The 26140-nt window shown below is 30.0% G+C and overlaps 1 protein-coding gene across 1 annotated transcript; it reads left to right on the top strand.

The window, feature by feature from the left end:
• The first annotated feature begins 3647 nt into the window (after window positions 1-3647).
• Window positions 3648-21523, top strand: LOC135953927 (MOXD1 homolog 2-like). Its single transcript, XM_065503960.1, has 11 exons — window positions 3648-3821; window positions 14845-16043; window positions 16106-16261; window positions 16327-16605; window positions 16683-16868; window positions 16929-17124; window positions 17326-17495; window positions 18292-18454; window positions 19452-19587; window positions 19731-19899; window positions 20068-21523. Exons 2-11 carry the CDS (start codon window positions 15657-15659, stop codon window positions 20365-20367), a joined length of 2142 nt encoding a protein of 713 aa, XP_065360032.1. The 5' UTR covers window positions 3648-3821; window positions 14845-15656; the 3' UTR covers window positions 20368-21523.
• The last annotated feature ends 4617 nt before the right edge of the window (window positions 21524-26140 follow it).

Here is a 26140-nt window from a genome sequence, read left to right on the forward strand (position 1 = left end):
CAACATATATTCGCGTAACTCAAAAACGGTTTATTTTATTGAACAAACTGAAAAAACCGAAATTCCGCAACAAAATTACCTTTAAGCAAATCTTGAAATGTTTTTAATCTTCGCAGTTATTTTACAAATATAAATTTTTTTTTAGAAAATTTTCGAAATTTTTGGTTTTTAAAACGGCATTAAAAATTGGAAAATGCTATACGCTCATAATTTTTAAATTCAAATGCATATAACTTTGGAGTCAGTCACGATTTGTAGACAATTATTTTTTTGTTTGACTTATACATTTGTAGTTAGTCCAATAAAAGAGGAAAAAGGAGCAAATCGGGAAATGTTTGGACCCGCTGTTATCAAAAACCTGGAGTATGGTGAGTAAAAATGTTGATAATTTAATTTTCAAATGCGAATATCTCCTAAGCTGTAAGAGATAGTTGATGAGGAGATACTATATGTGTAAGCTTTTTGGAATCGGAACACAACGAAGAAATAGGATCGTTTTAAAAATTGATCATACCCGAGTCCTACTTTGGGGACCCCTGGCCGCACCTCTGGTGGAATCATGCGGTCTAAATTCAAACCTTAAACTCGACAACACTTCTTCTTTGCGCGTGTTAAATTTCTTTCAAATCGGACTAAGGGTTTTTTTCTCTACCACTGTGCACTGCACGATGTAGCTACTTACTACGAGTTATGTATTTTGACAAAATATTAGGGGATATTTGTATAATTTTTTGTGAATAAAATGAAAAGTTGTGGACAGATTTTATTTATTTAGAGCTTGTTTTATTTGGAACTTTGATTTCTAAATGTGTAAAAAGAGCGTATATGCATTTTTCAATTTTTAATGCCGTTTTAAAAACCAAAAACTTCTAAATTTTTCTAAAAAATTATGAGTGCATCTGAAAATTGCATTTTTTTAATTATGTATGTATGTAGTATAAAGAGAAGAGAATGGTCTTTAAAATATTTGGTGTTTTTCGAATTTTAAAATAATAAATATTGAATGTCAACAAAAAATATAAAAACGTTATTAAATTAGTTATTTATTTTTTTCTAATAAGTGCAACAAATTTATGAGAAAGACATATAGAACAATCTGCTCATTCTTACCTTAACTATGCTAAAGCATTTGGTCCAATCTTAATTTTTAATTATTTCTAAATAAAGACAACACAAGTTCTATGTTAGTAAAAAAAATATATAAATCCGTTCAGCAGTTCCTATTATATGAATTATTGAATATTAATACAAAAAATTGAAGCTCATGAATATAAAATGTTACAAATTGTTAAAATTACTCTCATACGTACTGGATATAACAATTCAAGGGATACATAAACATTAGTGTTGACAACTTAGTGTTTTTTGACAATATTTTTAGTGATTTTTAATAGCTCTTCAACACTTGTGCTTCTTTCTAAATTCTATTATTTTAAATTTAATTCTATTATATGTTATTTAAAAGTTGAAATTATACATATGTACATATATATTTTTAAGTTGACTTGATAATGAGCATGGAAAATATTCCAAATACGGTAGGTATTATGAACTGAAACTATAAAAATAAATTAAAATGTCTGTTTTTTGTTGTTATAAAAGCATTCAAATTTTTGTACAAGTTAAAGAAAGTAAAAAAAAGCATCATAAATATACTAAACGCAATTTTTATACCCTTCACCATGAGTGGCAAAAGTTTGTCATTCCGTTTGTAATTTCTACATTTTTCATTTGCGACCCCACAAAGTATATAAAGTGGTGGCCTGCTATTTAAAACAAATACTTGAACTTTTTTCATCATCTGAATTTTAGAGCCAAAACAAAAGGACCTAAGTAAGGGTATGCAATTTATTATTAATATTTCTAGTTTCTCAAAAATGTTTGAACAAATCGGTACAACATATATGGACAAAGATATGTGGAAATACGTTGACCCACCTCAGCGAATATCCGCTGTTATGACCGATATGACCGAAACTAATGGAACTAAAAATACGAAATTTGGTCCGAATATTTTATAATAATGAAAATATAATGATATAAATGCTAGAAAATATGTTTATTTAAAAAAAAAATGTTTGGTCATGTTGTAGAAAAATCTTATGTATTCGTGGTGAATATGTAGGAATTGACACAGTTATATAAAACTCACTTGTGTTGTAAAACAGTCCTTATGCATACATATTTGTGGACATATTTGAAAAAAAATTGAGAATCACATGGAATTTAGCAAACTATTTTTGTCTTAATTACCTGGCCACCACTGTATATTCTGGATCATTAAAATAGCGGAGTCAATATAGCCATGACCGTCTGTGTGTTAAAATCAACTTTCCGAAGCCCCAAATAAATTATAACACAACAATGGCTGAGGTATAAGGAAAAAACCAGGACAATCTCTATATTTGATCTATATCTAATGATAGATATTTCAAAGACCTTTGCAATGGCGTATATAAGACTATAGTAAGTTGTACTTAAGTTGACCATAGTAAGTTGGGTCAAAATCAGAAAAAATATTTTTTAACCCGATTTTTTTTTCAACAATTTTTTTCACTAATTAAAAAAAAAAAATTTATAAACTAAAAAACTTTTTTTTAAATTTAAAAATTAAAAAAACAACTTTGGAAAAAAATTTAAATTTTGTTTGCCTAAAAATATTTAAAATTTTTATTTTAAAGTATAATTTGGTGAAGGGTATACAAAATTCGACAGCCGAATATAGCTCTCTGACTTGTATTTTTTTTTTAATTTTATACTAGACGCAAAAACATTTTATTAAAATTAAAAAATTGTAACAAATGCCAAACAAATTTTAAAATATCCAAATTATAGCAAAATATGCAATTATGAATAAGAAAATATGTATACAACATCAAATCGATGCCATTTTGTTGCAAATCATCTGATTCTTAAAAGTAATTGGTTAAAACATGCAGTTTGCATAAAAATCTCAGCTCTGATAATAAGTAAAATTCTTGGTCTTTTATTAACCACATTTAATTGAAAAATGGCTATGTATTAAATAAAATAGATCCTTAATTATAAATTCATATTGGTTTAATATGATTTTTTTTTCATTTTAATATCCGAATATGTTGGCATCACTAAACATTTTGTGTGTGAAAATTTAACTCTGTTAAGTTCTGCACATCCAACTAACAGTGATATAAGAACAATGACAAACGCCGCCATAATGTTTCATTTCCATTTTATATCTGGCAAGAGAGAGAGAGCGATTTGTGTGCGCTCTTGAAAATAAACAAAGTGAATTGAAACAGTGTAATGAGCACAAGTTCCCAGCAAAATTAAAATTCAGTTGTTTCGTGGATTTTGTAATGAGTGTTTGGCTTCGTGAAAGAACGGAAGAAAGAAGAAATTATAATTTTTATTTTTAATTTTCCTAAATACCATCGAACGCATTTACGTTAAACATATTTCTACTTATGATACAAGAAATATTTTTGTAAGACAAGTTATTAATTGTTACACTGCAAATAAAATATTGGAAAACAAAAATATATAAAAATATAAAATTAATTAAAAAGGTTTCTTGAAAGATAATTGAAATTAAATAAATACTATTTTTTATAAAAAAAATAAAAACAAAATTGTTAAAATTGTTTACCTAAAAGAAAAATAAATAAAAATACCGATACCTATACTTATTAAAAAAAGTGTATTTTTGTGAACAAATTACAAAGCGCCCAACGTCAACATTGTGGATTATTTTTGCGTGCTGAAACTAATCGGATTATCATCATCTTCATCGTCACAATCAACATAATTGTGATATTTTCGTTTTATAAACAGAAATTAAGGTAAGACATTTAGATAGATAAACACTTTCATATCCATACATACTACACACTTATGTATAATCGTGTATGATGGTATGTATGGTAACTTAGTTGGGACTTTGGTAACACATAAATATCCGTGAGTGTTTGTAGGAATTTGTGTATCCATACATATACACAGGTATGTAGAGGTAGTATGTATTTTACTTTTGGCTATAAAGGTGAATGGATGGATGGATGGATGAAAACGATGATTGTCGTCTGCAGACTGCAGCATCCAACTTAAGCATAATAAATATTCACCGTTTAACGTTTACAACATTACACTTCAAATCCCTTCTCTTTAATATCCATTTATTTGGTTGTGTTTTGTTTCTTTATTGCGCATACAATATTCTCGTACATCTTACCCCTCATCTCATTCACAATGAAGTTAGTCAGTCGCATCTTCAGGTTAGAGTTACTTTTCCAAATTAAAACAATTTAACCTACTTTCCGACCAAACAAGCTGACTTAAACTAAGCACAGACAACCAACCGACATTCAGACAACAACCAAGCGACCTACCGACAATCACTTACATACATACATACATATATTTTGTATGAACATCATCTCTTGTCTTTATGTACAAACGTACTAAAAGTACGTACGTACAAACATACATATATATGTATAAACTACAACAAGCAGTAAGAAACTTCATAAATACAACAACGAAAATATTAACAAGAGGCAGCAACAACATCAGCAGCCGCATCAGAGGCATCCAAAAGAGCTACCATATTTGCGGATTTTGTACCTCAAGTAGCAAAGTGCCGATATAAATTCTTTGCATTGTCTTAAAACATTTGTTTTGTAAACTCTTTACAATGAACCTGAAATAGGCCATCAAATTATAATAAAGACATAACCATCGTCCTTTAGACGATTTTTGGTTTCTCCTCAAAACTTTCGAAACTACAACTCCCGGTATTTTGAAGATTTTTTATATTATAATATGTACGATGTAATTTCACCGCCTGCCAACAATTTATTTCACAACATTTCATCAGCCAAATCAAACATAAATTAAACATTTTCTTTCTCGAGAAGCAGAAAACATGTAATTTGTAAACACAAAGAGTGAAAAGAATCTGTAGGTGTCTCAATTTGATTGAAGCAAATAGTCTTCACAAGTAAACTTGTCTATCTTGTGTCAAAAAATTACAGTTTTGTATAAGTATAAAAAGATTTGAAAAATTTCGAACCATTATGCATTTTACCCAGAAAAAAATAATACTCATTTGGATGCAATAGAAATAAATGTACGTGAAGCAATCTGTGCCTCTTTATAGCTACTCCCTGTAGAAGCTTACAAAAATACTGCAAAGAAGAAGTAATGCTTTTGAGAGCTCATTTCGACCAAATATCATGTCTGGAATACGGGAAATTTATAAATATTTGAATTTCAATCTTCATTAATTAAGCTCGGGGTCTTAATAAATATTCATTTTACAAAATAATAGGTCAAATGACATGGAATATTATTTGAATTTTGGATATTAAATATTTAAATATTGGACAAGGATTTTAAATATCTTTAATTTGTCACCAAATTTATCTGCTTTATATATCCATTAAAGAATTTAAAAAAATCGAATTTTTTTTCAAATAAATTTTAAAATTTTTATCAAAAAAATATCTGGCAGCACTGCAACCAATACAAGCACTAGTAATTTTAACTTTACGTAGTTACTCTGTGTATTTTTTGTGCAATACAAACAACAAGCTGCAAAAATAAAATACACAAACAAGAAAAAATAATCAAGTAAATATCACACTTCTCCCTCTACATTATGTTAGTAAGCAATCTAAAACATTTGACATTCAAAACATTTATTAATTTTCTCAAATGTCTGGCTGTGCTTCAACTGAAGTTTTCTTTACGTAACATATGAAATTTTATAGGCTGATATGATTGTATACCTACTTATTTGAAATGAACTTAGTAAAAATTTCAAATATTATAAATTTGATTAAATGAAACTTATTTGAAAGGAACATATGTGGGACGATAGGTATGCAGATGATCTTGTACATAAGCGAAGGTTTCCGAAATACATACGTTTTAAGCACTAGCCCACACAAAATCGTAACACATAATATGTATTGCGTTATTAGTTCGTATACATATGAATTTGTTTGTCTACAAACTAACTCATTAACATTTGCAGAATTCATAGTTTCGTTCAGAAAATTTCAAAGAATAGTAACACTGTAAGTCAATTCACAAGGTCTCTTATCATGTCATAATGTCCTAATATTTCACAATGGTTTTTATTGTTTTTCAAGCAAAAAATTTCCTAAAATAATACTACGGCTATATAAGCCGAGACGCCGAGTCGAGATATATTAGGACATTATTGAATTGACCATATACATAATGTATATACATAGATAATGTAATTTAAAAATAGTTTTTCAAGTCTTTTGCTTAAAGTAAAATCAAATGTCGGAATATACAATACAAACTTCAAAGTATTTAAATTAAGTTTCGGCGTTGTGATGTGTCATTTCAAAAGTAGAAATTTGTCCTTCCAACTTGTAAAAAATAATCATACACAAGCAACAAAACTAATCGTGTTGGTAGAGGCTTGCATGTACTAAGTCTGTATGGTAAAGTTTTCTTACCTCGTAATATAATGAATAGAGTCGATGGCATTGATGAACATTAGGGTGTACATTTTTGGACGAAACATTTCCATATCACCACCACAACGCGAACAATAATGTACTGATAATAAAGATTATTTTTTTCGCACCAAATGCTATCTCTAAAACTTTTCCGGAATTTGTTGTTGCATGTTTTTATTTTTTTTACAATATCACAAATAAAATTTGTATTTACATCATAACAGTAACAAAAATAGACACTATACTGAATCTTGACATATGCATCTGTCAGAAGCTAATGGCCTAACTCCACAAAATAAAAGTTAGAGTAAATTAGTGATGTTTACCAAAATTTATAAAAATTACCAAAATTTATGAAAATGATAAAACGTAACAAATGATTGTAGTCACTCACTTCTCATAAATTAAATAATAGAAGAACAAAATAATTTCCAAAGAGTTCACAACTAATTAGATAGCAGTAATATAACAATATTGAGAAATATTCGAAAAGTGGGGTTATGCTTTTTAGCATAAAGATATACATATACATATGTGAAGTGCCAGAATTTAGCATTTTTAATTATTACTTGGTAATGTAAGTTTTTATATGGAAATATGCATATCAAAAGTAAGAATTTGAAGAAATCAAAAGTTGCATGACCCTAATGTATAACATACCGAGTACATACTAAATACTCGTACAAAAAAAAAGTTCTTTGCACAATTCAACTTTGAGTCTGATGGGAAAATGAAAGTATCATCAAGAGATCACTTGGTTTGGTTCGTTTCAAGCAGCAACTGTGATGATGTACTACTACGAGTATAATAAGTACTATGTCGTTTAGATAGTTGTATGTTTGTTAGTAAGTATGTATTTGTATCTGTGTGTTTGTAACTATTTATCTCGACTCGTAGTTTGTTATTTCGCATAATGGTATTAACTGAAATTTGTTCGTATCTTTGTATGTATGTATGTATGCACTTGTAACTAACCAACCAAAAGGTTTGTTTGTTGTTGTTGTTGTTATTGCCATTACCATCTTTGTCTGATACTTTAACATTAACAACAGTGTCTCGTTAAATTATTATGTACTATTTATATTTATTGTAAAGCAGATGTTAGCCAAGCACCACTAGCTAGCTAGCTGGTAAATGCTAGATGATGCTTTTAGCATTTAGTTTTAAAGCTAAAGCTTAATAATATCTCGAATAGTAAAACTTACAATGGCAGAAATACCAAACGATCAATTGCGAGGCATGAGTCACATTATTTTTGTGTCGTTTCTAAAACCAGCACAACTGAAATACATACAACAAAGGAAACATGCAACGTTTTCAAGAAGACAACGAAGATGATGACGACTTTTAGTATTTTGTGACAATTGCGCAAATTGTACATTGAGCTTCTCACACGAAATTGAAAAAAATTAAGAAACAAAAAAAAAAAAACTGAATAAAAAAGACGACAAGACGAGAAATTTACACAAATCGTCTTGAACAAACATCATCTTCATTAAAGTGTTGTTTGTAGTGAGTTGTTGTTGATGTCAATACTGTTGTTGTTGTTGGTTTTGTTGTTGCTGGCATGTTTTGTTGAATTGTTACTTGTTTGTCTGCCTTCTTCATTGAACATCGCGTGGGTTGTACAAATATTTGCTTTGCTGATTGCTTTATTAAAATACAAAAACAAAAACAACAACAACTACGAAAACTACAAAACAGTTTACATACCTTTACACAACAAACATACTTACAGATACATGAATGTATTTATTTATGTATGGATGGATGTATCTATAGGTATGTATGTTGTGTGTGTTTATATAAATTCATGTTTATTGTCAAAGATGGCAAAGTACAGTGAAGTGATTGAATAGTAGTAGACAACAATGAAACAAGAATGATGAAAATAAATATGTATGTATGTACCTACAACGAATCTACTTGTTTGTTTTATTTTTAGGGAATGAATCTATGAAATTCCCACCTACATAACAACATAGTATATGTCCATCATTGTAGCGTATGTATCTACAACCATCTTTATATCGTAGGTATGCATGTGAACATAAAAGTATGTATGTATGTACAATGCATGTTGTAAAGTTAAAGGTGCAGCGATGACAACGAATACAATTATTCGTATTGCAACACAACAATAACAAAACAATACCACAAACAGACTAGTTCATAAAATCAAGACTTTGTCACATTTCGGCACTTCAAACAAAAATAATTTGCTTTCAATATTATTGACAATTCAATACAACTGCGACATCAAATTTATTAGAAGTGCCTCATTAAAGCGATATGCATATGTAGTACTATATGAAAGTACATTAGGGGTGAAACTTTACACCATTTTTAAAAGTATGTATCAAAATGTACCGCATAGATAATAAAAAAGTACAAAAAAACATTTTGTCGCGGGCGTTATATAAACTTACGTTTATATAATTTTTATATTATTTATACATATATTATTACGGACGTCGCTGCACTAAACCATTATATCCTCCCCACTATGGTGGTGTAGGGAATAAAAATGAGAAAAACATTGAATTTTTTCCAAAAATTAAGTAGATTTTTCAAAATTTTTATTTTGATGTTCTTTTTTGGAAGTATTGAACGCGTTTAACCTGTACATTGTCTAAAGCAATACAATGTTATTGTTCCAAGATTTTTAAAGAACTTTCAAATTCAAACAATAATATTTGTATATTATTGACAGAGTTCCCAGCAGTTCTAGGAGACAGTCCCGTACTAGTGATTTTACCCATCATTTAGTGGGTGGAAACTAGTTACTTCAATAGCTACGTGACTAGTTATTTTAACAATAGATTGCTTCTGGTGGGTTAAATAACTATTTTCTAAAGTGCAGTACAAAATAAACGTTTAAAATAACTTCACTATAGGTTACTAAGAGACATTAAAGTGACTATTGACTTCACGTTATGTTACATGTGATATCAGTATACTTAAGCTAAAATAAAAATAAACTGTATGAGAATTATATCAACACAAATTGTATAAAACCAGTTTGTACGAATTACTCTCAAAATGTTTAAAGTGACTACACTCTAGATTACTTAGATACACTTAAGTGGCAATTGTCTTTACGCTAGATTACCTGGGATGTATAAAGTAAGCAATTGTCTTCTCTCAGCACTACAAAGAGCACATACGTGTAAAAATACCCAAAAAAATATATATATTGTAGTCAGCCAAGTGATAAGACACTACTGACAATTATTGTCTATAAGAGATATATTGACCACTTGCTTAACTGCTGGGTTGCTACTGATATTCCATATTCGATGCCAAAATTCTTAAACTGCTAAATAGGACTTATGTACTGAAAAAACATGCATTTGTGTGATTCCAGTTTCAGTGAAAGCTGATCGAAATCAACTATTGTGTAAATCTTATGTAATCTGTAAAGACACTTGACACCAAAATAACATTTTCAAATATTTTTATTAAATTTTAAAGAAAATTTTTAGTGCATGGTTTTTAGATTAAAATTCGATCATTTATTGCAGTAAAACTAGAAATATTATATAATGTTCTGGTGTGATCAATTTCAGGATCATTAAAAAGTGGAAAAATTCAACTTCAATAAATGTAATGATTATAGACATGTCAAAAAAAGTATATATGTATGTAATCATTTTATCCAAATTCCGTTATCCAATATATGCGGATTCGAAATTCTGTGAAAAGTGTTTTCTAACAAATGTATTGAATTTCATAGAACTCTTCTCAGAACACAAAAGAAAATCACATTCGCATCAATACTCATGTTGTGCCAACTGAATTGTATAGACTGGAACAGCAGCAGTGCACTATCGAATGTTCTTGAAAACAATAACATTTGCAGCATGTTGCACTCACACTAAGCCTACAATAATATTTAAGTAAGAGTATTTAATATACTGCGCCATGCATTATCAACACATACAACAAAGCAACATCACAGTACATATTTTTACCAAATTTTTATGTACAAGGAAACGTAACTTTTTATCTCAAGAAATTCAAAAAACCGAATAGAATTCTGTAAGAATTCGACATTTTCAAAACATCATGTTCGGAAGAAAAAAGAATTGTTCTATAATGTTCAGATTCTTATTTTTAAGAGTTTGAAGGGAATTTGGGCAATTCCGTAAGTTGTTTGATAATCAGCACAATTATAAAAAAAATCCCCGGGAGTTTTTTCCCTTTCCTTTTTTTTAACACAGAATTTGAATAGGAAAAATGAGAATCGGGAAACGGGAAAAAACTCCCGAGGATTTTTTTTTCATAATTGGGTTGAATGTTTCATATTATTTTAAGGAAATAAATGTTTACTGGGAGAATCACTTTATATACATACATAGGTAATATGTAGACATTAGTTTTGTTTGTAAGAATATGAACATGAAACATGCATAAATATAATACCACACTATATGTACGTATGATGACGATGTTTCATTGAGTGGCATTTTGATTTTACACAAGGGGATCGCATCCATCTATTGTAAACATCCATCTATAAATTGTATGGGATTATTATTACTAAACTTTTGTTATAGCTGGTGTGGTGTTGTTTCTATTATTATTATTTCTTGATTTTTTCTCTTTGTATTTTAAAAATATTTGTATGCATAAATTTGTATGTTGTAGTATGTTGTTGTAAATGTCTTTTTGTTTTTCTTTATTACCGCAATCCAAACAAACAAATAAAAATAAAAACATACTCGCTTATACACTCAGCACTCTGTCAGTCATACACTGACTTAACTTCACATACCTACATTGACATTAATGTTTGTGTTTTCCACAGTGCTTGCATCGAACAAGTACAAACACTAAAATTTACTCACTCCATAGAAAGCGTATTTAAACAAAATATATGTACAAGTGACATGTACATATACATCTAATATCTATAGTTTTGACATATAAATATGTACAATTCTGGCATACGAGAGATGATAATTGTTTGAGTTTAAAACTCTATCCATTAGTTGAACAGACAGACTGACAATCATTCAAATTACATACATCCTGCATAATGCACGTCCGTCTGTATTTAATAAACATAATGCCCGGAAAGAATTTATTGAATTTAAACTTGTAATGTATGTACTACTTACTTAAAAACTAACAGCCGTATTCCTAATAAAAAATAAACTCTGAACAAGTGTACAAATTTGCCTTATGAAAATTTATAAAGAAAAATTTTACCCACTGTATTATCAGAGTTTATTTTTATACCCACCACCAAAAAGATGGGGGTATATTGATATTGTCATTCCGTTTGTAACACATCGAAATATTCATCGCAGACCCCCAAAAGTATATACTCTGGATCCTTACAAAATTCTAAGACGATCTAGGTAGGTTCCTTCGCCTGTCTGTTAAAAGGCCTACATGAAAGGACTTAGGTAGATGCAATTTTTCTCTAATATTTATGGACCAAAAATGTTGATATTTTTCAAAATTCTTTTGCTATATTCTATATATGTATATACACTGAATCAATTAAGTCTCCGTACAGACATACTCATAATATAAACTAGCAATTTACGGTCACTTTTCAATACATATTTAAACCTTTTTTTAATTAATTTTATAAAAAATCTTATAAACTAGAAATCAACATAAAAAAACTACAAGCATTTTCCTTAAAATCATAAAAATTTACATAAATTCAATAATTGTACTAAAAGTATCAACAAAAAAGTCTCCGTACAGTTAACCGTTTTAAGGCAAGGAATCCCAATATTAATGTCTGTGCATGGAATGGACCAGCTTTGTTGTTGTCAGAGAATCTATTTTATACCACTCTTCCATTGTAACGGATTTTAGTTGATCTTTACTCGTTATATTGTGCTGCCGAATCTTTATTTCCTATTATAAAAGAAAAATGTTATCAAATGGTCCGGTCCATGATTTCTCCTAGTATCCATACAAATATTGTCCCGGAATATGGCTCTATGATACATTATGTCTATCCATACAAAATTTGGTATTGAAAATAGGAAAAATCTGATAAAAAATAAATACTTTTAAACAAAATGTACAAAAATCTGTGAAACACTTTTACTTGTTTAATATGTGTTCATCTTGAATTTTAACTTCCCACCAAAAAGTTTTTCCTGTTTGATTTTCTAAAAAGTTTATGTTGGGTTCATATAAAATTTAACTAAATTGCTTTCTAAATGAAAATCCTTATTAAAATTTAACATGTTGTCATACTTACTTAATTTACAATTTTTATTTCAATTTCCTTCCAAAGTCTTGTAGTATTCACAAACTATTCTCCATATTTTTTGAAAACGCCTTTTTATTATTATTTTTTAAATGTTACCCTTAAGCTCTTAAAATTTTCTTTTCTTTATGATTACAATAGAATTAAGAATATGCGACTTTCTTAACAGCTGTCATACCTCAGTGAATGCATACCTTTGGTGAATAATCAGCTGTGTTTATGCCTTCGCATTTCCAATAAATTTTTTAATATGCAGTAAATGGTTTTGTTCCATTAGGAGCTGATTTGTATACTTCTAATCTATTTACTAAAAAATATTATTTTTGCCGTCGATGTTCTGATGAACACTGAGTTTTTTTGTTGTACTGGATGGAAAAGTTTATACGATCGTACTTTTCTTGATAATATTTCAAATTCAAAAGTACTGTAGCACTCCCGTGACACATTTGATACTTTCACACAATATTCAGTATTTCATGTAACAGACAAAAATTTAGACTTAAAATGATTAGCTACAAAAGTTTGTGGTAACAAAAATTTCTACAGAAAAACTTTTGTATATCTGTACTTTCTATAGAAAATATTTAATACCAATTTTGTGGAAAAATATATTGTAACATTTGTTTATGTATAATAACTGCGATGAATAAATAAATAAATAGTAGTATATTTCTCATCGATATGTATGTATGTATCCCTCTTTATTTTACAAATTTAGTTTGAACAAAACAGTTTTAATTCCTTTTAATCACTGTAAATAACATTTATATATTTATAATTTAATATACCACAAATATAAATATTGCATATGAACCCATTAAATTAATGTATACAACATATTTATACTGGTATTGTAAGAAAACCGATGTAATAAGATTAATTAAATTAATAGACATATAATCGTATGTAGACTTTTATGTATGTCTACAACATAGCATCCACAAATACATTAGATCTGCCCTTAAAAATTGGATTTGTTTTGGATGAGTCTTATTTTGTTCTTTAGTAGCTAAAACTAACTGATGCAAAATTTGAGATCAATCGAAAAATCAATCGTTTGAAAGTTGTGACATTGTGTTTAAAAATGTGAAATAAATCTTATCTTCGAGAGAAAATTATCTGTCTATCATAGTTTTCAATCTAATTAGATTTCGGTTAGTTTTATCCACTAATAATTAAAATAAGACCCATCCGAAGAAAATGTATTTGTTATGAGCGGGTCTAATGTAAATACATTTTTGCCCCTACATAGATATTTCTTCTGAAAATTGTATACATGTGTGTATCAACTGCTTTATTTAAAACATAAATTTCAATAAAATAGATTAACAATCACTTCAAGGTAGGAGAATGAGAAATAACCCTTTAAATTACAAAGACTATTTCTAACATTTAATTGTCACCCACAGAAAGAGAAGGGTTCGAAATCAAAGTGAAAAATTAAAAAGAAAGAAATCGTATGTACGAAAGTGAAGCTGTTAGTTTAACATTCCATATTTTGTGTTCGTGTGTAAATGCGTTTCTACTCTAGGTTGGAAAATGAAAAATCTAACCAAGTATTGAATTGTTAGAGTGTATTTTTGCTAGGTTTTTTTCCTTCCTATTTTTTTTAGTTCTCTTCAGGTAGCAAATAAACTTCTATTGTCTGATGTGCATGTACAATGTACATACTACAATATATATGTATTTACTAGTGTGTGCATGTTCTGAAAGTCCTTGTTATATCCATAAGTTTTTTATTTGTGTGTGGATATGTTTATTTTTATTTATTGTATGCTATAGAAGGATATTAACGGAAGGAAACTGATGTTGACTCGTTACATTAGAAGTCCAATGTTAAATGTAGTTGGTTGACGTAATTGGTGGCAATCAATTGTAGATTGAATAAGAAATAGGCTTTGGGCAGATGATTAAAAGTTCTCAATGAAAAATATTAAATCGATAAAATCAAACTAACAGTAATTGCCTTGTTTGGACGAGTATTAAATTAGTAAAATTTATTTGTATATATTTTTTAAAATTAAATTTGTTTATTCTATATTCGATGATAATTTGTGTAAATCAAAATATTTTATGCAATTTCCTAATCTCAATAATCTTTAAACATTTGCTTTCATAATATAACAGCGGAAATTAACTTGCGTCCGTTTATACGCATCGATTCGAATGAACATTGCCAGGTAAAGCTCACAAAAGCGAAAGTAGATTAGCCGAACTAAATAATGACCCAAGTTGTAAATGCCACATATATTTAGAGCTAGAAAATATATGTACTTCGAACACCAAACTCACACATAAGGCAAATAAGAAGGAAAAAATATTCGAATTCTTTACCTCACCAGCACAGAAACAGAAGTGCACACATTAATCATAATCATTTACGGGCAAGGAATACTAAAATAGAATCTTAAACACCAAGGAATCGAAGAAAAAGCGACTAAATAAAAACGGAAGCAAACGACGAACGAACGAATGAACAAGCAAAGCCAGAAAGCAATCAAGCCGATAGACTGCAAGTGAAAGAACTCAGCAGATGAAAAAGTGAGGGAGAAGAGAAATAAGAAAATAATACGAAGAAGAGCAGAAAAGTTGAATTTTTTCTTTAAAAGTTGTTGTAACAGGAACATAAACAACAACATTAAATGTAATTAGTGCCTCTTGTATTAAAAGAAACGTAAGAATACGTAAGATAATTTATACTCATAAATAAAAAACCAAACGAAAACAATCAAAGAAGATTTGCTGACGCTTAAGAAAATACAGATTCACATGGCATTCCGTTTAGGAGCACGCAATCTAACTTAATGATTTGCTGAGACACAACACGAAAAAACACATTATTCCTTAAATACATAGAAGCCATAGAAGTCGACATCAAGAGAAATAAACGAAACGAAAAGAAGAAAACATTAAAGAGCATAAACTTTAATTGTCATTGCATGAAAATGGCACCGTCCAAATGTCACCGGAGCTTATCACTGTCATCCTTAATCATATGTTTTTGCAAATCTAGCCTTATTATATGTATCGCACTTCTTACAATACTACTGACCGGAGCAGGTCTCACAAATGGTGCTGTGCTATCGTCTTCATCATCTTCGTCGTCATCGTTCAATAACATGGAGTATGACACTATGAATTGGAATCATGTCGTCGATTTAAATGAAGACTTCCGTTTGCTCTGGACAATCATTAATCAAGACATAACATTTGAAATACAAGTACGAACCTTAGGATATGTAGGTTTCGGATTTTCCGAGAATGGTAATCAAGCTGGTGCCGACATGGCTGTCGGCTGGGTAGATGGAGGTCATACATTCTTTCAGGTATGTGTACTGGATGTTTTTAAAGCATCATTTTAAATTATTAATAAAATGTGTATCTTTAGGATCGTTATGTTGATCAAACTGGTTCGGCAGAACCACAAATAGATCCCTCTCAAGACTACATACTTATGAAGGGTTACGAAAATGGCACTCACACTGTATTGAGATTTCGCAGAAAACTTGATACTTGTGATAATAAACATGATATTACTATCAATGTAAGTATAGGAATCATTACATAAACTCAAACACATTTGCAATACAATTACTGTTAAAATTCTAGAATAATACAATGCGTGTAATGTACATGTATTACGATGAAGATCCACCAAGGGGATCTGTGTTGCCAGCAGCATTACCAAATCCCGAAGAAGCTTGGCGGCCTTATAGATCTTTGTTGCTGCTACAAAAATCCCCCTTTGACTTGCCAGATTCTGAAAGATCTGCAAGAGTACTGGAATTACGCAATCAGGAAGTGGAACTGCCATATGGGGATGACTCTCAGTTTTGGTGTAAAATGTTTAAATTAGATAAATTGGAAAGAAAACATCACATAATAAAAGTAATTTGCAATAAATATTACTAGAAAGAAAGAAAGTAGTTACAATATCTTCTTTTAAATTTCATTGTGTTATTTAGTATGAGCCGATTTTCGATTCCTCTTGGAGTTATCACTATTTGCAACAAATGACATTGTACGAGTGTCAGGGAAACAGCGTAGAAATGGAACAACTATCTCGTGGTAGTGGACAAATGTGCTTGGGTGTTAAAAGTTTTCAATTAGGTTGCAATGACATCGTTGCCTCATGGACAAGGGGATCAGAGGTAAGTTTACGCTTGGTAAAGATGTGGGGCATTTTTAATTTTAGCGTTTATGTATTTTAGGGATTTGTCTTTCCATCAGAGGCTGGCTTCCCTTTAGAGTCAAAGCGCAACAAATATTATGTGATGGAAACTCATTATAACAATCTAAATGCCGAATTCGAACCATACCAAGCTCGTCGTATGACCGACAGTTCAGGTTTAAAAATTGTATTTACTCCGGATTTGAGGCCGCATGATGCAGGTGTATTGTCAATTGGTAAGTACCAAACAATTCATCACGTCTACATACATATTTACATACATACATATGTATGTATTATGCCTGCTGTGAAAATACAAAATAGTTAAAAACCCACAGATATACACAACATTAATCCTGTGCGGTCAATCAAATTAGAGTTTGCACTAATTATGTCGTTTTGTTCTCATTTGTTTACTCTTTGTGCGCGAAATTAAGGTATGGATCCCAATTGGCGTCACATCATACCACCAGGTCAAGAGCGTGTTATTTCGCAGGGACAGTGTATGGAAGATTGTACTGGATCGGCATTCCCGCCCCAGGGCATACATATTTTTGCGGTAATGATGCGCACTCATCAAATTGGCAAGGAAGCTAAATTACGACAGGTAAGTTGAACAACCCCTTCTCTCCCACATATTACCCTGGCACAGCTAACACCTAATCATTGCATAATTTTATACACTCACCCAAATACTGAACAGTGTTTGAAGCCTGAAGCTTAACTGAAATGGATGGTGTGTGTATGTTATACATTATGTTAGGTGAAGTTAATTTAAAATTTGCTTGTTCAAATACTTTTAAATAAACTTAAAATTTTGAATATTTGCTGTTGCAAGTACATACAACATATGTATTTAATAAACAGCCAATTCGATTTTCTAACTGATTTCCAACTAAAGGGTCAAGCAACAATAAGCTAACAATGCCACAGTTTTGTATTGAAATATGTACCTAATTTGGTTACACTTGTATTCGATTTTTCGTAAATACAAACTAACTATTTGTTCGTATTGAGAAATAAGTTCGTTATTACTTATTACAGTTTGTACTTTGTAAACCTTTAACATACATTTGTACTCATAATATGGCCTCTCACAAGAATTTTGTTAGTTCGAGGTGGCCTCAGTAAAGCGCTCCACAAATACCTTCGGACTTAATCGCATCAATTTGCAAGCAGTCGGCAACTACGGTTCCATGCGGTGAGCCGATGTACATTTGACGTTAGTGGTTGGTTAGTGGCAATGAGCTTCAACGCTCAATGTCGTTGCTTTGTTGTTTAGTTAATATGTTGGCTACATAAGTTGGTTTGTTTAATGTTATTAAATCGATTTGGCGCTTAAATTATTAATTGACTAAAGTCTAATGTGAACATAAACAATTTTCTTTTAATGGCATTTGCAGATTCGACAAAGTGAGGAACTCTTTCCCATTGCTCACGACAGTAACGTAGATTCGAGCTATCAAGAATTTCGCCGCCTTTCCCATCCTGTGCACTCATTGCCAGGCGATAGATTGGTTGCGGAGTGCATTTATGATAGTTCGTCACGAAAGGCAATTACACTAGGTAAGTGTTTTTGTTTAGTCAAAACTAAAAACAAAATCTAAACTTTATAAGAATGTGAACGAATAAACTGTACAATAGGGTGATAACATTTTGAAAATTTTTTGCAAATATCAAAAATTCCATGACAAAATATTATACAGCGTTGAAAGATGTATTAACAAATATGATGTTTTTTTTTTGTGATCCCACACCATCACGGTAAAATGTTGTCTACACGGTTATTAGCTGAATCGCAATATTATTAAATATTTTAGAGGAAGAGGTCTTAATTGAAATTTTTAAAATTTTAATTGGTTTGCTCTGAATGACTAAATGATAGAAATGAAATATATGGAAACTATTGCTGATATTTCTTTTCTATCTTTTGTATTTTCCTTTTTTTTCATTTTATATTATTCAGAAATAATATAAAAATAATAATAATTTAACAAGGGAGAGTGCTATATTCAGTTGTGAAGTATACTTAAGATAAAGGTTAAAAAAATGTTGGTGGAAGATATATCTCAGCCGTTTGGGGGCCACGACCAGGACTATAGTGATGTATTTGGGAGCTTTGGAAAGTTGATTTCAACAGACAGACACAGCTGTATCGACTCTCCCCATATAATTTATGGGGTCGAAAATGAAAAATGTGGGAATCATGATAACGTGGTGGCTATGGTATTTTGTGATTCAAAAAATGTTATTACCCTATTGTAAAAGGTACACGAAGTATAAATTCTAAATTATATTTACACATACATAGTCTGAAGTGTATGTATGTATGTTAGTTTGAGTGTGTTTGCATGTTATTGCCGGTACTAAATTGGCCAAGTTAAATGCATTCACACACAGACACAAACACACACACGTACACACAGTCTAACACAATTTGCCAAAAGGTGTTGTTGAACGTGTTCGCTCAATTTAAGTAATTACGATCATTATCCTGACATCATTTCTTCTTTTTTAACAATTATTTTTTTTTGTTGCTTTATTTCTGTGTGTGTTCTTTTAGGTGGACTTACCATGAAAGAGGAATCGTGCACAGTTCTGACGCTGTACTATCCTCGCCAAAAGAGCCTGACAACATGCCATTCACTGCCGAGTTTACCCACTGTCTTGCATTCACTGGGCATTGAACAGTTGGCCATGTAAGTGTTCTCCCTCTCTCTCTCTCTAACTATCTCGCTCTCATCAAAATATCAATCATTTGCAACAATGTAAATGTTTAATGTTTCTCAATCATGTTTATCTAATTTGCTATTTTTGTTTGTTTATTCTGATTCATCAACAGGAATTCAAATCCAGTTGTTATAGCTTCACCACCTGAGTTGGCCGGCATGACACTAGAGACTCGACTGCTTTCATATGACTGGGAAAATCAGTTTGACAAATTTCAAGAAGCAACCATGCATGGAACCTTTAAGCCAATCTGTAGTGGAGCTCATAATCAAATCCTACCAGTAAGTATTTACTTATTTGTGTACAATGTACATATGTACATACATATTTTCTATGAGAAGAAATAAACAATGCATACATACATTCATAAATACTTACATACATACATGCGCGTTTAACTAATACATGATTTTCTTGTTCTTTTCTTCTTGTTTATTTAACTCTTGCAGATATCTGAACACTTAATCGGCCACAATAAGAACATCAGCAAGATGTACAAAGAGCCAAGACGATGTAAGCCAAAGCGGTTATTTGTCACCGAAACGATCCCTCAACTCGAATTACCGGTTCTGCGCGATTTTGAAAATAATCACATAAGCGAAGCATCTGTACGCAGCAGCCGCAGTTCGTTCATTGAAACGTTAGCGTTAAGTGGATCGGAGTCATCGTCTTGCAGGCAACATGTTACCTGGCACAGCATACATTTGGCATGTCTGCTGTCATTGACTATTTTATGGTTTGCAAGATGAAATTAAAATAACCACTGCAGCTATTAACTAAAACAAATAAACTTTAGTTTGATTAGGATTTTAATTTTTGTTCTCGTCCGTTTGATTCGTTCGTTGAATCAAACGTAAACTTAATAAGCAATATTTTGACAATGACTGTTAAAAGCAATCGCCGCATCACAAACTTACTATAATATACATACATACATACTTACATATACATACAATGTAACTCTCATAAACCTACTCTGTGCCGCCTCCTCCCCCTTTCGAACACTGTCGCTCTTCTCTTTTGGCAGGACTTGGATAGACCCTATATCATCGATAAGCAATAGATTTGTGTGCCGAGAAGTGTTTTTTTTTTAATTTTTTGTTTGGTTGGTTGGTTAGCTTTGTCTATACAAAGGATAAAAGTAGTTAATAATAAGATACATATACATATACTAAAGGTGGTGAATGAAGAAGAAAGCGAGAGAGGGCGATTGTCAGAGAGAGAGAGAGGGGAGATGTTGGTAGAGGGGAAACTATAATGATAATCATAATGATAATAGAAGTACTAACCATATTGTAGAGATGGCTAGTACTGCATACACTTGTGTGTTGTAGTGATAAATTGAATTATACGAAAAAAAATATTTATGTTGTAGAATCTATATTGATGTTGTGCATGTCCATACATAGGTGTTTTAAGCAATAAATGTTGTATTTTAGAGATTATTAAAGATATAAAAAAAAGTAGTTAGATTTAGTAAGACGATGAGAAACAGAACAAAAACACACACAAAATAAAACACAAGCTAAATCATTGGAAATAAGTATAAATTATTGGAAGGAGTTAGTTAAAAAGGAACGCAGGAGGAAATAATGAATGTTTTTGTTTGTTTTATTTGAAAGAAGCAAGTTGAGTTGGTCTACCAAAGCACTGAAGCTGTTAAAGTATAAGATTTTGACGCCAGTTTGAGCTGTGATATTTTTAAGCAACACTTTTCTTAAGTGCGATAAGTGTACAAAACATAAAATTAAAATATAAAATAATTATAAAAAACAACTGAAATAAATATGTAACTTAATTTCATACAATACTATACATTGTAGTCTTCGATATTATGTAGTTTGTAAATCTATCTATATATTGTATAAATTAAATGTGAAATAAAAAATAAAATCGAAAAAAAAATATTTTAAATTTGTTTTTCCTAAAAGCACCATTTGTTTGGCAATATAAGATCAATAAAACAGGTAAAGTAAAGTCATAAGTAGTTTTAAGCAGCGCTCCCAAAAAATATATTTTTTTTATTTTTTCAAACTTGATGAAGGTGTGTAAAAATTCTTAGATGACAGTTTTTTGTATACTTTTTCATATCGAGAAGCTTTACTCATAAGTTACCAACTCAAAAGAGCAGAGTTTTCAGGAAAGGAAAATATTTTGTACAAATAATGTAAGTTTCACCCCATAATTTATGCAGACCAAATTTTTAGCATAAGTACACAGCAAATAATATTGATTGGATGAAATTGTTTAATTAAAATCACATAAATTTAATAAATAAAAATTAAACTAAATAGGTTAAATCAAATTTCAATCATATTAAATCGGATCGTATATGCAAAATCCGATACTGTCGATGTTGAGGTTTATAAAACAACTTTTTTGAGACAATTATGTTATATAAAATTAAAAATACATTATCAATAACAAGCATACCTAAATAAAAGCTGCAAGCATTTTCTAGTTGTCAAAAATTCTCATGCCCATACAATTTGTACCGAAATAACGCGGCGGCAACGCTTTGCAATTGGAAAGTTAGTTGCAAAACGCAATAAATGTAAACACATACATACAAAAGGAAAAACAAATAAGCAAGAAATTAATTTTTTAAACTTTAATATTTAGTTTTTTATAAAATTTTGGCAAATTATGGATCCTATAGATAGCGGAGTCGATTAAGCCATGTCCGCATTTCTGTTGAAATCAACTTTCCGAAGCCCCCAAATATTTTACATACACGATTCATACATCAATATCTCCGGAATTCTTCCGGCTCGGCTGCTATTTAAAATCTGAGAAATAGGGAAAAAACCAGGACAACCTCGTTTTTGACCTATAATCTGGATTAGTAAGTCATTAATATATACAATATTGATATCTAATGATAGATATTTCAAAGACCTTTGCAATGAAGTATATAAGACCATAGTAAGTTGGACCTACAATGAGTCAAAATCGGAAAAACATTTTTTAACCCGAATTTATTTTTTCACCAAAAGTTTTTTTTTCGCAAATATTAAAAAAAAATTAAAAAACTAAAAAAAATTGTTAAAATTTAAAAAAATACAATTTTCCAAAAAATTAAAAAAACAACTTTGGAAAAATAAATTTAGTTTACCTAAAAATATTTAAAATTTTTATTTGGAAGTATAATTTGAAGGGTATAAAAGATTCGGCAAAGCCGGATATAGCTTTCTTATTTGTTTTTTTAGTTCCATTATTAGAGAGAATTCAAAAAGGGCAAACTACCATTTACTCTTCAGTATCATGTGTGTCTAATTTCATTATTATAATCAGGGCAACCAAAAATATGCTCTAAAAAAAGTGTTTTATGCGCATAAAATATGCACTTATAAACGAAAAATATGTTCTTAAAATAAAAAAATATGCACTTAAAAATAGTTGGTTATTGTTTGGTTTCAAAATTTCATTAAAAAAATATATATGAAGTAAATAAAATATTGAGCTGATTAATTAAAATTGTTTATTATAGGATTAAATTTCATTGTACAGTCTTTGCACTACATGAAAATAGTTTGATTCAATTAATTTTATTATAGTTAGCAGTAAAATACTGTCTTTTTTCTTAAGTTTTAAATGTTCAAACTAAATCTTTGTTTTAGATTTCCGTAGAGTTGATTTGTGTCATCTTTTAAACTGCCTTATATTTCAAACATTGTTTTTGTAAGAATTGGCATAATATTTTACTTGCTCAATCCATGTGCCCCATGTTCCGGATAAATTTCTCGAAATATTTCTATTCTACATAAAGCTTTAAAAATCACTTTTATATCATTTCAATATGATTAAAAGACTCTATGGAGAACGTGTGTAAGTTGTTTGTAAAAATTGCAATCGATTTTTTTTTAATTCGGCTTCCAAAATTTAAATAGAATTATAAAAAAGCCTTACAATAGTGGAATGATTTTAATAATTGTGTGAAACTAAGCTCATTTAAGTCAACGAAAATTCATTTAAGATAAGTCTATTATGGATACTCTAATTTTTTCTTTAGGTAGCCTATTAGTAAAATATAGAAATAAAAAATTACAATACAAACAATAAAATTGTATTAAGAAAACAAACTAATGAAAAAAAGAAAGTATGCAATAAAAATATGCAGTTATGAGTCAAATATGCAAAAATATGTTATAAAACGCAAAATATGCTAAAATATGCAGTAAAGAGCCAAATATGCAAAGATATGCACTAACAAATCGATGCCAAAATTCTTAAGATTGTATGAAACGGATAAATAACTAACTCATATGTTTATACGACGCACAGCAAAAAATATGATATTGCATATTTTTGGTTGCCCTGATTATAATATATTCACCTAAGGACCTATAAGATCCAAACGCATTTCTTCTTAACTTTCATTATTTGTCATTATAAATCATACTAAATAAGTAATACAACTGCATTAACAGATTGCAAAAATTATTAAAATTAAGGATTTTAGAACGTTTTTTGTCTCTCCTGTAATATTTCTGAAAAGGAACTTAGCGCGTTTGTATACTAAGCTAACGAAATTATAAATAAAATTAAAATTTAAGAACAAAACATACTAATGAAATCAAATTTATTGAAGGAAAGTATGTACATCAAATTCAATTTAACGTTTGGTAAAATCATCACTAAGTTTTAATGTACCATTAGTAAGATTTAGCCTAAATTTCTTGAATTATGCAGAATTTAATTTTTGATAGTTTAATTATGTGTAATTGATTCTGAAAAAGTTTTTAAGTAAACTCATCGTCCTCTACTATTTAGAATCATTGTAATTCAAAAAATTGTTATCGAAACAGCTTTATATTGTATAGTTTAGGTTTAGGTTCCAAATCAGACCAAATGTTTGATGTAATGTGCATACAATGAATATACAAAAATTACCAAAACATGAGATTTATTGATTTTAGTCACAAATTTTTAACCAAATTTTTAGAGAAAACCGGGTAACCGAGTGATATAAATCGGATAAACCGGTTAACCGAAAATTCGCAGAAAACCGTTTTTTCGTTTAACCGGTTATCCGGTTTATAAACACTATTTCAATGATATTGAGTTCAGTTTGACAGCAATCTTCATGAAGTAATGCCTCCAATTCTTGGTCTTCAAACTTTTTTAGTCGGCCTGGACGAAACATAAGCTTTGGTTAGCAATCAGTGTGATTCAGTGGCAAAAAATTCGACATTTTCGAAGTAAAAAAAAACTTAGTTGTTTACACTATAATGTTCAACAACAAAATGAGAATAAATGACGAATACATACACACAGTCTCAAAAGTGAGCAAACACTAATGAATTTTTCGATTTTTCAGTACCGAATCTATTATTCAACCCAATCTCCAACAAACCGAAACTTTTAAATTTTAATCGATGGATAGATATTAGAATTTTCATTATCTTAAAAAAATCAAATAATTTTTGGTGTTTACTCACTTTTGAGGCTCACTGTATATACACTTCAAAATAACATACATATCTGTTATTGATAACAAATTGGACCAAAGCGGCAACGCTGATTCGAAAACAGATTTTATGCGTTAATTTTATTAATATACGCCTTAGCCATCTACCAAAAAAAATTTCATTAATTTCTAATAAATTTATTTTATATAGTTAAAAATGTAAAGCATACTTTCATAAAATAAATATATGTACATATGTGTAAAATTTTTTTAATACTTTGAAGTGGCTTTTATATCCTATCGAGTCATTACAGCAAGCCATTCAATTGTATTTTATTGCCGAAAAAAATTCTGCTGTTAGCAGTTGAAATAATTTTGTCTTCTATAAAAACTTAAATATATGTGCTGTTTTTCTATAACGAACATGTATTTTGTTACAATAATAAAACACATGTTAAATTTCCACTCAAAGTACTCGTTCGCTATAGAAAAACAGCACATTAAAGATTTTTTCAGACGTTTGAGCTTAAAAATTAACTTTGAATGTTTCATTGGAAAATACTAATCATCTTTTTTTTATATCTTTTTTTCTTTATTGAATCTTTCTTTTGAGAAATATACAATAAGTATTAAAATCTTAACCTAAACTAAAACTAAAGTTGTTATTGCCGCTGCAATGTCCAACATGAGTGCTCGTTAAATGATTATCTGGCCAGATCCAGTGTTTCCAATCGCCTCAGTCGTCTATGACCCTCAAATGACAGCAACTCCCTGGCAAGGGGATTTGGATGATCCATTAGTTTTGAAATGTATTTTAGACTGGAGAGTTTGATCTCCTCGCATATTATGGGGTCATTGAGATACCTATGGATATTACTATTGCAAATCTACCATAGGGCACCTGTTATTGTCCTTAACAGTGCTGACTGCTTTCTTTGCAATTTTTCACCGTTAGATGAGGAGGCTGTTCCCCATAGCTAAATGCCGTATAGCCATATCGGTTTTATAATTGTTTTGTACAAAAGCACTTTGTATTCCAAGTCTAGAGCAGACCGTGGGCCAATTAGCCAGTACAATTGAACTGACTTCCCAGTATGCAAAATGATTCGAAG

This window comes from Calliphora vicina, chromosome 3 (assembly GCF_958450345.1).
Source record: "Calliphora vicina chromosome 3, idCalVici1.1, whole genome shotgun sequence".
In the NCBI taxonomy this organism is placed as follows: Eukaryota; Metazoa; Arthropoda; class Insecta; order Diptera; family Calliphoridae; genus Calliphora; species Calliphora vicina.

Excerpts from the sequence above, each read along its gene's own strand:
- LOC135953927 (XM_065503960.1), top strand. The coding sequence starts at position 15,657 with ATGAAAATGGCACCGTCCAAATGTCACCGGAGCTTATCACTGTCATCC. Across the intron at positions 17,125-17,325 it reads TGCAGGTGTATTGTCAATTG|GTATGGATCCCAATTGGCGT; the intron begins GTAAGTACCAAA and ends CGCGAAATTAAG. Across the intron at positions 19,900-20,067 it reads CTCATAATCAAATCCTACCA|ATATCTGAACACTTAATCGG; the intron begins GTAAGTATTTAC and ends TAACTCTTGCAG.